At 43.9% G+C, this 14166-nt stretch overlaps 1 protein-coding gene across 1 annotated transcript in view; it reads right to left on the bottom strand.

Annotated features, from left to right (window-relative positions):
• Positions 1-3891, bottom strand: part of CSMD3 (CUB and Sushi multiple domains 3) — a 597171-nt gene extending 593280 nt beyond the window's left edge. Inside the window, exon 1 of the mRNA XM_066565891.1 lies at positions 3464-3891. Within this exon, the coding sequence (XP_066421988.1) occupies positions 3464-3641 (178 nt within the window). The 5' untranslated portion in view covers positions 3642-3891. The remainder of the gene's footprint in view (positions 1-3463) is intronic.
• Between the last annotated feature and the right edge of the window lie 10275 nt (positions 3892-14166).

Below are 14166 nucleotides of genomic sequence, written 5' to 3'. Positions count from 1 at the left end.
TTGGTGCTCTCTCTCTTGGAGAGACAGCCAAATAGAAGAGATGGAGGAATCTTGCTTGATTTCCTCTCAGATTTGCCTCCACTAACAATCGCAAGCTTTTTTTTTTTTTTTTTTTTTTTTTTTTTTGTGGAAGGAAGTGCCAAGCCAAAGGCGTGCAAGTCCTCTCCTAAATCCCAGGAGGCAAACCTCACTGATGCTGCCTAATTTTTTCCCACTCTTTCATGCCCCCTTCCACACTTTCTGTAAGGGAGTTAGACAGTGGAGTTTTCCATTCTCTCCTCCTCTAAACTTGGTTTGTATCTCCCTTGCCTCAATGGTGCTTCTCATTTCTCCCATGGTGTGAGGGGAGGGAGCTTTCCTGGGTGCCTCCTTCATCGGAAGGGAAGAGCACAGGATTCATCACCCCCTGTAACTGATCTGTAACTGATCAGGAATCACTCTGCTTGGCCTTTTCTAAAGGCTGGGTCATGGACGTAGTTGACTGTTTTAATGCCTTTCACATCACTCAGTTTTCAGTGGCGTCATTTCTTTGCTTTTTACTCCATTCCTATTGAAGGAAGATTTTGTTGGAGATGGTTCCATGGCATAAATGGGATATTGTATAAGCAAGACTTTAATTGCAAAAGGAACAATTCCTTTTTACTTAGCTCTCCCTATCACTCCTTCCTCAGCAGTTCTGACAATTTCCTTTCTTCCACCTTCTCCTGCTTTCTTCTCCCTTTTCTAACCCCTTTTAATATTGTTGAAGGTTCCAAAGAGTCATTAATTTATAGATAAACGTGAAGGATTTGTTTTGTCCATATTAATATATCCAAGGAAAACCTAATTATCCAGATGTGAGCGTGGTTCCTTAAGCATCCTGAGATAGTTTGGCACATGTAATCATGGGAGAGCTGTGGATCAAGACTGGGGAAATGATGACAGGACAATGACAAAAATTGGAAAAGCCTGAGAGGCAAATATCAGGCGAAGATATGTGGAAATGTCTGGATGACAGGAATGACAGCAACAGTTTGGGTGTTATGATGTGGTGCTGGACTGTTCAGTAGAAATGTTTAAACAAGGAAGGGTATGGGCTAGAGCTTGCAGAGAAGGGGTGTGGTAAAAAGGCCTTGCAAAGCAATGGTAGAGCAGATGTAGGATCTGTGGATCTGTGGAGTCATCTTGCTCCCTACATCTGGAATGTTTTACGTGGGCAGGTATTCATTCATCCTTTGCCTCTGCTTTCTGGGGGCAGGAGCTCTGTTGACACAATGGGAATGTAAATCGAAGCAAAATGCTTTCATTCACGGGAGTGGAAGGAGAATTAATATAAACATCCAGAATAGATGCAGTGCTGCAGTGAGTGTAAGCCAGCTCTATAAGACTTGGCTGCCTAAAGGAACTCACATCCAGAATGTAAAATATCACCTCCTGGGTCGGCAGTTTCTGGGTGAGCCGCCCCAGTCCAAAGGAAGTCTATGGAAACTGCCAGGATCGGGGAAGCTTAGGCCTTAACAACGGGAAGAAGTAGAAACAGCCAGTTTTGCAAAACCCTTTTTTCTCTGTTTCTTGGGCTGTTTCTGGTGCTCCATCGCAGCTTTTGCCCTCTGTGCTCAGCGTTTTTTCCTTACCCCACCCCCAAGGGCAAGCGGCGGCTCTCAACAGGTGCTGGGGAAGCCGCTCCGCTCCGCTGCGCTCAGCGCGTCCCGCGGTCGGGTGCTGCCGCCCCGCGACTCGCGCTCACCTCGCAGCAGCCGCGCCGGAGCCCCCGCACCGCGCCCGCACCGCGCCCGCACCGCGCCCGCACCGCGCCCGCACCGCGCCCGCACCGCGCCCGCGGGCCCCGCGCAGCCTGGCCGGCAGCCAGCCCGGGGCTGCGAACCCTGGCACCCGGCACCCAGAACGCGCTGATGGCAGAAAGCTGAACCAGGGAAAAGAAATGCCCCCAAAGGCCCGGGCCGGTGCTAACAGCAAATCGTCTCCAGCCCGGGGCAGAACGCCGGGAGCGGCTCCCTTCAATAGATGCAAACACAGAAAGGCTGCCTTTAATTACAGTGTGCATAAACGTCGCAGGCAAGCCCCTTGGATACCCCGCGTCAGGATAACGCGGGATGAGGTAAAAGCCCTCCAGACCCTCCCCGTGAAACGCGAATTGTCTTTTTCAAAGCGATGCAAATGGGGGGAAAAGCAGCTGCAAAGCTCTACAATAAACTGTTTCATCCAAGCCAGCGCCAGCTCAGGAAGGCGCGCCTTTGAATGCCACCCCCACAAGACACCTCCTTCCCACCCGTGCAGGCAACCTCTGTAGGCGATAACCAAGTCTAAAAACTCGGAGGGGATCGATAATGTCTACTACATATTCTGGGAGTGTATGAGTGTGGCGGGGAGGAGGGATGAGGATGAGGAGGGGGATAAAAGGGTGATTAATCGGATATTAATCACTGGCCACAAACAAGGGGAGATTATTTCGGGTAGGCAGCCGACTGTGAGGAGTAGCAGAATAGATCCTTTTACTGAAGGCACGCGTGATGGGATCGGCACTTCACTGTTTAGCGATGCCTGTGTAATTCTGCAGGTGCACATTATTCAAGCCACATATTTCTTCTTTTCTCTGTGTGTAGCATTTCCCTTAACTGCCTGCAAGCACAGACTTAGTGAAGATATTTATGCCGCTAACTAGACATTTCCTTTTTGCCCTCCTTTCATGAACACAGAAGCAAGAAGAAAGCAAAATAGCCCCTGCCTCGGGAAAAAAAAAATAGAGATAAAAGCCACCATCCAAACTCCCTCACACACATCAGAGAAAAGGGACCAAGGGAGGGAATAGAAAAGGTGTCGATCTTTGCATCCAGCGACAGACCAAGGCTGAATTCCTAACGCACCTTTCCGACAGCCTGGGAGCCCTGCATGCGTACAGACAGCTGAGCGTGAAGCGCATTTCGGGCTGTGAGACGGCTTCGAGTACGCTGGGCTCCTCCGTAACTTTCCCCACGCAACGGGTTAAACTAATAAGTGCATCGATACAGGCATTCCCGCAAAGATCCCGCTGCTCGACCGAAATCCAGAATTGTAGGTAATTCCCCCACACACCCGGCACTAACATCATCGTCACCTTAAAAAAAGTGAACCAGTGGGATTTGTTTGAATATACACTAGTTAGAGGCTATATGAAGCAACTCACGTCTCCGTTTGAGCATACTGCAAGAATATTTATTGAGCCCCAGCTCAGTCACTGCATTGAACGCCAGCTCTGGCAAGCAAATACATTTCCTATCTCCGAAGAGAGCTCTGAATCAACTCCTTCTTTCCTCCCCGCCTTAGCGATCGTTTATATATTTCCATTGCAAAGTACCAAGGGCAAAAACATAAAATAAGAGATAAATATATTTTGAAATACACCTTGATACAAGGCGAGAGCTTGCAACGCCCTGACAGAAAGCAAATGGACCCCTAAAAATATACCACTCAAATACTACCCTACCTTTCACACACGAAACCATCAATAAAAAGACGAGGTTCCAAAATGTAAATCCACTTTTAATCTCCATTTTCTTCACCAGGATGAAGTCCAGCCGGCCACATTTAGTACATCCCCTTTCCCAAAAGTCTGCTAATTTCGATTCCTTTGCACGGATTTCCCCTCTGCAGATCCCTTTCATATTATTCTTGAGAGCTCCTAATTCCTATTCCTCGGCCAGGCGCAGCGGAGTTGTTGCTGTTGATGGTGCGCGGTCACAGCTCGGAGTGAATGGTGTTTCTGGGATACCACAGCAACCTTGACGAGGACTCAACCATCTCTCCAACGGGGGCACAAAGTCTCAGCTACTCTCGATCGTGTCTTTTCCTCCCCCACCCCCCCCGCTACCCCAACTCCCTGCACAGCCGAAACCCACCACAATCCTCCCTCCTCGCAGCATCCACCGGGAGCCACGGCAGAGCACCTCAGCGCTCACACGCTCTCTCCAATAAACTCCGAACAGTATTTGCGATTGAGACTCTCCCCCCACCCCCTTGTTCTCTCAAGAGGATCAGTTCTGCCTGGGAGAGCGGCTCGGGAGATAACGGAGTGCCGGGATCCCCCCGCCGCCCGGCGTAGCCTGGGGCGGCCGGCGCGGCGGGGCTCGCCCATCCCGCTCGCGGCAGCAATCACAGCCCCGTTATTAAGCACACACGTGCGGTGCTCGGGGCTGCCATGGCCACAGCGGCTCGCACACAGCGGCTCACCCGCGCCTTCGGGCACACACCCCGCGGCAGCGAGCGCGGCCCCCGGGGATGCTCTGCGCGGGGACATCAATTACAGGCCGGGCGGGGGAGCGCGGCGGGCACAGCCCGGCTCCCCTTGCGCACAGCTGAGGGGGCCCCTTGGCGCGGCGGGCGGGGGCCGGGGCCCGGCGGGCGGTGGCTCCCAGCGGGCCGGGCCGGGCCGGGCCGGGCCGGGCCGGGCGAGGAGCGGGGGCGGCGCGGCCGCGGCTCCGCCAGAAGAGCGCGGGCGCCACCTGCCGGCCGCCGGGGCCGCACCGCTGCGCGGGGGCGGGGGCGCTGCGCGGGGCGGGGGGAGCGGGGGGGCTGCGGGAGCGGCGCTGCCCCGGCCTGGGGAACCCGAACCGCGCTTGGGGCTGCCCTCCTGGGCCCGCCCAACCACCGCGCAAGCTGCGCCGTTCCGCCGCTGCGGGAGCTTGTGGAGGGGGCGGCCAGGCACCGCCCGCGGTGCGGAGGCGCGCACGTGGGTGGACGCGGGGGTGTTGTCCCAGGTGTGCGGGGGTGGTGGGAGTAGTGGGGGGGCATTTCTGCGCGTAAAGGCTGCGCGCGTGTGCCGGGCCCCGCAGTGCGTGCGTGGGAGGCTTCTCTTGGGGGCGGAGTGAGTGTTTGGGTGCCCGTGTGCCTGTCAGCGTTCGCGCTGCACGAGTGAGGGTCTGTGCGTGCTCGTGTGTGCCGCCGTGATGAATGTGAGTGCACGTGTGGTGCGTGTTTGTGCGTGTGCCCGTGTGTGCCAAGTGCTTGTGTGGCTCGGTGCGGGTGTGTGCGCACACGTGTTTTGTGCATACGTGCACGCTTCAGTGTTTGTGTGAGCGTGCACGGATTCTTTCTGGTGCCTCTGTGTATGTGTGTATTTTGTACATGTGTATTTGTGTGAATGTGCTCTAACACGTCACATGTGTGCCTCTGATGTGCTTTTGTCTCGCATGTGTGTGCACACGGGTTTGTTCACGCACCTGTTAATTCATGCAGGTCTGTGTGTATAAGTTGTTGCATGGCTGATATGGTGCATGTGTGCACATGCACATGTGTTAAATGCGTGACTTCTGTAAATGCATAACTCGAAATACCGATGGAAATGGACATGGGTGTATGAGCTGGGAAATTTTGGCAGCCAGTAACAAAGCATGTATCTTTGAAGGTGTGTCCACAGAGGGGTTCGCATTTCCCTGTGTTGAACTGTGTGGAGGTGTGTCTTACGTGCATGGAATGCATTTTTGGAAAGATCTGTCCTGGTTAGGAACTTGGATTGTGAACTGAGGCTTTCTGTATAGGTGTAGGTGCATGTATGAATTTGTATGACCACATATTTTTATATATACACAATATATGTACTAGTGCCACAACACCACAGATAATAGTATTGAAGAAATCTGTAAAGGTAATGATTCACCCTTTATTGCCAAAGCACTGTGTAAAAGAGGAGGTTTGCATGGCTGTAATTCTGCTCCCATGTGGGTGTCAGGGTGAGCAGTATGTGCCTTTCTTCCACCTGTACTTAAACCCTCTTTCAGTGAGGCCAGCAGTGATTCAGAATGTGGCTCTGCACACGGCTGGCTGTACTCGCCTCTATAGCTCTCATGTGTGAGGAAAGAATCACTTCAGCTTCAAGTGCTGACACTAACCAGTCCCATTGGATCCATACATGTTTGTTGACTGGGGAGAAGCCAAGGTATATATTTCACAGCCTGTGTACCATCCACAGCCTTCTCTTGCTGACACATAAGTCCTGAAGTGTGACTACTGTAACTGAAACTTGGTAGGCTTGTTTTCTTCCTCTGCAGTGACACAAGAATGTGATTGCACAAGTGATGTGAGCCTTGTGTTGGTGTTAAGGGCAGTGCCATGGTAGGATCAGTGTTATGACAAAATTTCATTTAAAATTTTCAACATTTTTAAAACAAGTGGTTCTTATTTTAGCTAAAGTGGGATAGGTGAAAATCACTTTGTTCTAAACCTGTCAACTGCATTTATTAGTTATGGAATCTCTCTCTTTATTAGATATATGTATTTACATTTATGCATGTAACTGTAATCCATTTTTTCAAGAGAAATTCAAAACTGAAGACCTGTGCTTTCAGAACAGCATAGATGGCCACACCTCGAGTATTCATATTTTGGGGTGTGTGTCCTCAGAATAAAAGTCTGCCTTTATTCCCCCAGGAACAGTTTCTGGTTCTGAAATTCAAAATCCCTTGGGGTAAATACTTTATCAGTTGTAGAGGATAGGAAATAGATACTGAAGACACAGACTTGTTATTTCTAATTCATGCATTGCATTGCTCAATACTTCAATACCTAACTTATTTGAGATCTTACTTTAATGCCATTAGAAGTCACATCTGTTTGGCATCCAAAAAGATTTATGCTGCAAGTTATCTGTATTACTTCTGAAAATGAACTTTTGGTTCATCAGTTAGATGCTCAACATGAACAAAGAATTGCTTACAGTTAAAAAAAGGAACCAAAGATTTTTTTTTTTTTGTGGTGAAATTCCTAGTAATTTTCAATGAAAACCCTTAGGTTTTCAAGTAATTTAGATGCATTTTAAAAATAGCACTTCAGCTACTAAGGCAAATGCTAGGCACATTTGGCTAGAGATGGACTGGAATTTCTTCATAGTTCACCCCCCACCCCAACCCTCCAACACGGTGATGTTGCATTTTTCTCGTGATTGATTTGTTGTTCAATACCAGTGTCCCATAACCTTCTGTGTGATTCTGGGTTCAAGTTGTAGATTATGCTGTATGTTTCATACTCATAATGTGTCCTCCGCCTCCTCCATCTTAGTTTTCCTTCCTGTCTTTCTTTCTCCTCTCTCTCTCCCCTCCTTCTCTCCTTTCTCCCCTCAATTTCTTCTCTTTCTTTCCTTCCCTTCTTTCCCTTTTTCCTTCTTGTGCTTCCTTACTCTATTTTTCTTCCTCCCTTTGTGTTTTATGTTTTCTTCCTCCCTTTGTGTTTTATGTTTTCTTCCCCATTCTTTTTTTTTCTCACCCTCTTTTTTTTTCTCCTTCTCTCCGTTCTCATTTTTGGCATGGTCAAGCTTATTGATCATTTGGGTATCAGTCAAGGATGAAAGTGACTTGGCAAGGACCATTAAGTCAATCACTATTATTAAATACTCCCAAGAATTTTAAAATGTGCTGAAATCAGAAATGGGCAGATACTTAACTGTCTGACCTGTCAGGCACATGAATATCAGCATTGCTAGGGGAAAACTTGTGTCCCAGACCTGACAGGCTGTGATGCCTTAGTTACACTATCTGTAAGCAGGCACTTTGCCTCTGAATCTCCACGAAGTAAATACACCAAAATAGTTCTACAGAATAAGGTGTTACTATTGGTATTCACATTTTCCCCATTCACAGTTCCCTGCTCACTTTGCCAAGGCAGATCAAATTTGAGTTTGATAATTACATTACGAATTCCTCCTACGTTTTCAGTTGCATTTGTTATTCTTCATTCACTGTCACATACTTTTGTGTGAGGTGGCTGTATTTTGTTAAATAGCTCCTACATTTTGCTTCCAGGTAACGTCACTCTAATTGTGGATAGACTGATTGCTCTACTTTAAAAAATGCACTGGGGTCTTCTGTGACAAATAATGCTGTGAATAATACGGTTCACAATGCTTGCAAATACAGACAGCATATGTAGGCATGTGCAAAGCATATAGGCGGTGATATTTAAAAAGGAGTATTTGACTTGGGATACAAAATTCATTCACTTATATAATTCTTTTGCAAATCCTGACTGCAGAAGATTCTGTATTCCTATAACTTAGTCCGTGTGGTTATAAATGCTGGTACGATTGTTGGTCTGAACTCTGACCCAGAACACAGACTGCATGTGTATCAGTGAGACCTAACATTCTTGAAAACACTAGGAGAGTATTACAAATATGCTGTAAGCTTCCATTTCCTCACTTAGGCTTTTGAACATGTTGGAGTCCTTCAGGGGAGGTCACAAAGAGAAGGACACCATTGTGCCACTCCCACTTCACTCAGACTAGAATCATTTTTCTGCATGAAACAGATAATGAATTTTCAATAGAAAAGAGTCCATGGAGATCATTCCATAAATATTGGGATACTATTATGTGCTGCTGTTACTGCTTCATATTCACAGTACAGGATACAGCCATAGTGTAAAGATAATACAACCCAAACAATTAAAAGATGTATTAAAGCAAAGATAGTAATGGAGAAAGTTGGAGGAGAAAGTGCAGTATTACTGACCTCTTCTTGACTACTTAAGCTTTCACAAGTAAGGTTCTAAGCTGCCTCTAACACAAAATATTTCAAGAAAATAGAATTTCTTTTTGTTCAACGAAACTAAAGAGCAGCAATATTCAAGAGTACCCACTATAGTTCTGACTTAATAAATAAAGTGTATTTCCTTCAGATGCACTGTGCATAGGGAGATGGGGTTCTTATGTTTCAGCATCAGAATTAGCTGTGATTTTGTTAACTCCCTGTTAAATGTTCCTTGTATTCTACTAGAGGCCACTTGTGAAATCTGTTTGCAGACAAGAGAGAGAATGCAATTCTCTTTTATGCAATGTTTCCTGATTTAGATGTTGTACCATAAGACACTTAGTTCTCAGGTGGAATCCAAGGAATTAGTTTTGTTCTACTGCTACAAGATTTTTCTATCTTAGTGACTAAATTTATTGTATTGTATTTTATTAGTCATGATCAGTCAAGATGATGTTGGTGTGTAGTTGTATCTGTCTGAGATTTAGACAATGGGCATTCTCAGCAAAAGCTGTCACTACTGTATTGTTCTGCCATCTCTTGTCTGCAGAGTTGGATGATTTGGGAATTCTATAGGGTGTGTAAAAACCAGAAGTGTCTGAGTTCTTTACACAGGCAGAATGACTTCTTATATAGTATGTGCAATCACATTAGCTTTGGCAGAATTTATATCTTGATCCAGTCCATTAGCAAAGACACCCCTTGACACAGGGGTGTCTTTGCTAATGGACTGGTTTCTGTTCAGATACCTATTTGAACACTAGTATTACCCCTTAGCTCCAGTAATTTAGGACTTTCAGTCTGTGACCAAAAATGCCAATGTTTATTCTGCCCAATGCACTGCTTTTGTGGAGATACAAAGTAAAAGAGAGTATAACAACATGATAGTTCCCACATGAATGAAATACAGTACAGCATTGTGCAGTGGAAGCTTTCCAAGGGACACTTGAATAGTGAAAGTTTAGAAAATACATTTTATATGATCGTTGCACCAAATAAACTTATTTAATATATACTTCAAGACAGAATATCACCTTGGGTTCTATATACCATTGTTTTCCATAATAGGAAATTACTGCACACAGTGACAGTAAAACAAAAGAGAAAAAAAGGTAAATATTGCAGGGGAAAAAAGTGTGCTAGGAAATTGCTATGCTTTGTCACTAATGTAATAAGCAAAAGGGAATTATCCAGAATTGCATCACATATTATCCTTCTGTTGTAATAGTACTACTGCAGTATGTAGAGGAAAAGAAGTCAGGAAAGGGTAGTGAGGTGCTGTAACAGGAAGAAAAAAAATTTGTTTATTTAGTGGACTGTGTAGGTAATAAAGTTCGTGAGCTGGTGGGAAGATGTTAAACTGTCCTTCAGAATTCCACTCTTCTGTTTGCATTGGATTGAGATATAGTTAAGGTATATTAAACATGTCAGTTATTTACTGCAATTGAGTAATAATGAAATGCAGCGTATGTACAATCATTCTTCATTGATCAAATCTGAAATGCATTCCACTGGTGAGTGTAGATTTTCTCTGTAAACTTCTACGTGTTCGCTGGTGGGGTGAAAAGAATTGTTTATGCAAAAAAATTTTCTCGCATCCCAGGTTTTGCTTTAATTATTTCTGTGACTGTTTTTTTTTTTTCTGTATTATCTTTTGTAATATTTTCAGTTTCCTTGTATGGTTCTTGAAGTTTCAGGGAAGATAAGCACTATATTTATAAAATTATTAATTATTCTTGATAATACTTGCAGAAGTTATGGATATAAATATTCTGGCATATGCCAGAGAAGAGAAACAAATCTAGAACAAATCTAGTAGGCCTCTGTTTCCCTGTTATTCTTCATGAAGGATTCCCTTGGCTTGAACCAGAATTTTGTGCATGGAGCTGTACATAACCTAAGCCCATAAAATACTGGTAACCCTGACTCTAATTTCAGACTAGAAATTACATAAAGAACATTTATAAGTAATTTGTAGCTAGAAAGAAGATGGGAATTCTACCTGCCATATATTCTTTAATAAACACTTAAGAATATAATGTCTGTTGACATTGCAGGCAATTGATAACCTAGTTTAGAGGTGTATTTCTGGACACACAACTAACATATACTGATGGCTTTTAGATGCCATATGTTGGGATTTTAAAGTTACAGATAGCTTAGGAAATTCTGGTAACAAGTGTTTGTAATTACTAATCTTGAAGAAAAGACAGGAAAAACAGGAACGTAAGGATATCTGATAAACAGCTAAGATTTAATTTTGATTCGCAACTGCACTATTAATTTGTTGCAGTGTTCAAGGCAGCCTAGTAAAATATTTCAGGCTTTTCTTCATATTATTTAATGTCAGACATTAATCAGAAGCTGAGGGAGGGTCAAAGAAAGTGTGTGGGAAAGAATATTGGACTAGTGTCAAGCTATTTTGTTTCAGCTAGATACTTGGTATGCATGAACATAGCTAGACCCTTTTGCTATCTATTTCTCTCTGTACTCCATTCTAAAATGATTTATAATGTTTCAATCCCTTCCCTTTTTTAGCTGAGTGCAGTATTACAGTGAAGAGTATATCGGTGCTGATTTTAAATAGCATTTCACAACCAGCTCTGTCTCTTGCTTTGTTCTCTGTATGGGCATCACGTCACTTGGAGAATGATGAGCTAAAAGTAATGAGTGTTGATGTGGTGACGCTGTAATTTTTTGTGCAGCTTGAAATGCAGATCTGAGCTGACCTGTGTTAAGGGATGTGATGAAAAGCTTACCTTCCCCCTCACAGAGGAGCATAAATAGCCCTTGCCCTGAGCTCCTCAGGGCTGTCCTGGGAGAGCATCAGCCCCAGGTGAGATAAAGCACCACAAGTCCCTGGGGATCACCCCCTGGGACAGCACACAGGCTGAGGGGTCCCTGCCCTGGGGGACAGAGCTCATTATGGGATGCGGGGAAAGAGAATGCTGGGGTGGTGGAAGACTTACTATGGAGCATTTTGGGGGAAACCAAAGGTGGGCAGATGAAGAGATCAAGCCAGTTTGGGTAGGAACAAATGTGCAAAAATGGAGACAGAAGAAGATAAAGGGAATCTGCTGACAGTTTGCTGCTTGGTATCCTACTCTGTGTTTCAGGTGGTGGGCTGTGCTTTTCAGTCCTATACATCTTTGGTTTATGTAGTTTGATGCACTTGAATATGCTGTTTCTTACTTATTTATTGGTTTCATTAGCAGCAAAATTTGTTGACATGATATGTGCACTAGTTTTTATTCTATAACTATTCTGTAATTACTTTTTTTTTACATAAAAATATAGAATGTATTATATTACCCATGCTCATGAATGAACTATTAAGTCCTCCAAATTCAGTTATTAAAAATTAAAGTTATTTTAAAAGAGTACTTCAATAAAGTATAGTATTAATATATAGAGGCACTAATTTTTTGTTTTCCATACTAATGTATTTTTACTGCTTTAGGATTTCCAGTTTCCCACTAAAGTGTTAGCTACAGTTCTGAAAGAGTAATCAGTTACATTTTTAATTTCAGGCTTATTGTCTATCTCTATATGTGTTTGCCATTATTATAGAAACAAAATAAAATAAGACTGTAGTGTGTTGTCTTGCTGAATGTATGAGTATATGCATCTCAGTCTATTCATATTTTTAAGAAAATAGTTTCATTTATAAGCAAGTAGTTTTTTGTCTGAAATCCCAATATCCTCTGGCAGAAGTATTTTAGAGATACAATTAATGGTATGCAAATATTTTATACTAAATGAGAAAAAATATTTGCACTAGAAACATTGAAGGGCTACAAATAAAGAAAATAATAAGATCCTTAGATATTGAATATATTGAAAAATTGACAATTAACTCAGGTGACTGTAAAATAATCTTCAGTAGCTCTACAATCATTAAATGGTGAAAGTTAAATTTACTGTAAATATTTCAAGGTTATTTCAAGAAAATATTTTGGAAAGAATGTTGAATATTTGAAAGACTTTTTGACAATTAATTTGGTTTCATCACATTAAAATGTTGGAGTATGCCTAGAATCAGATGGAAAATAAAAAGCACACTATAAAATATACTACAGGAACTTTATAATTTTTCAGTATCATTAATAGATAGTATCATAAAGCTAGTAGGTGATACAGAAGACCAACTTACCTGAACAGAGAACTCCTCTTGGAGATCAAGAGGAAAAAGAAACTGTATGATCTCTGTAAACAAGGTTAGGCTTCTCAGGGAGATTACAGAGATGTAGTTCACAGAGCAGGGAATAAGAAGGGCAAAGCTCAGATACAGTTGAAACAGGCCGGTGTTATGTCTGGAAACAAAAGAGACATTTTGAAACATACTAATAGCAAGAGAGGTCTAAGGAAAATGTTTGATTGATACTTGATTGTCACCTGACAAATAAGGGTGAAGAAAAGGTGGAGGCATTCTGTTGCAGCCTGAATTGCTGCTGGTAAAGTCCAGGGTGAGGAAGCAAAAAGGGTTCTTGTGTGGTATCCACAGATGGTTTATTCAGCCGCATGGTGAGATGATCAGGCCCCAGCACCACACATGGAGCATCCCCAGCTTGTCGGTCTCTGAGGGGCCTGGGGGTAAACCTGGTCCCAGGGCAGTACAAAGATAAGGGCCAGTCAGGGAATAGGGAGGGAGTGGCTCAGGGACATAGGAACAGAGGTAGGAACAGGGGAATGAGCCAATGGGTCTAACAGCTTTTTGAGGTAAGTTTCTGTGTCTCCCTAAACCAGGGAATGCCCCCCAAGGTCTCCACAGCATTCAGTGTTGGGGGCTTTTTGCCTCAGTCTTTAATAATACTGGTAAGCCCTTGGGCTATGTGGTCCTCTGAGTTGGAGGACCATAGCTGCAGAAACAGTGATTTTCCAGGGGAGGCCACTAAAGTTTTAAGGGAGCAGTTGTATCAGTTGGATGTCTGTAAGTGCAGGAGCCTGATGGGATTTGACCCAGAGTACTGAAGGAGTGGATGTTATGGAAGGACCCCTCTTGATCATCTATCTACTGGAAGTTCAGTGAAGTCCCTCCTGACAGAAAACTGTCCAGAGTTACTCCAGTCTACAAAAAGGGTGTGAGGGAAGACCCAGGAAACTGCAGACACGTAAGTCTAACCTCAGGTCCTGGAAATATTATGGAGAAGATTATACTTGGTGGTATTGAAAGTCATTTAAATAACAATGCAATCATCAGGCACAGTAAACTTGGGTTTACAAAGAGAAAGTCTTACCTTATTTAGTATCTTTCTGATTAAGGTCACCCACATAGTGGATTAAGGGAAAGCAGTGGAAGTAGTTTTTCTGGATTTCAGTGAGCCTTTTTGATACTGTCTCTCACAACATCTTTCTCAACTACTTGTCCACCTGTAGAATGAGCAAGTTCAGTGGTGACATGAATGAAGAACTGGCTGAACAGGTTGCAGTGAGTGGGGCTACATCTGGCTGTACCAAGTGTCCCTCAGGCTTCAAATCTAGGGCCAGTTCTGTACAATATTTTTATCAATGATCCAGGTGCAGGAGTTGAATACACGCTTAGAAAGTTGGCTGATGATACTGGGAGACGCCACGGACTCATGTGAGGCCCACAACATTACATATGGAATTTAGGGGAAATAGAGTGAATATAGAATGGAAAAAATAGAAGAGATGAGAAAATATTTCTGAA

Source organism: Molothrus aeneus, chromosome 1 (assembly GCF_037042795.1).
Source record: "Molothrus aeneus isolate 106 chromosome 1, BPBGC_Maene_1.0, whole genome shotgun sequence".
NCBI classification, from domain to species: Eukaryota; Metazoa; Chordata; class Aves; order Passeriformes; family Icteridae; genus Molothrus; species Molothrus aeneus.
The sequence above is the reverse complement of the archived record's forward strand: the minus strand, read 5'-3'. Positions and strand labels throughout refer to the sequence as shown.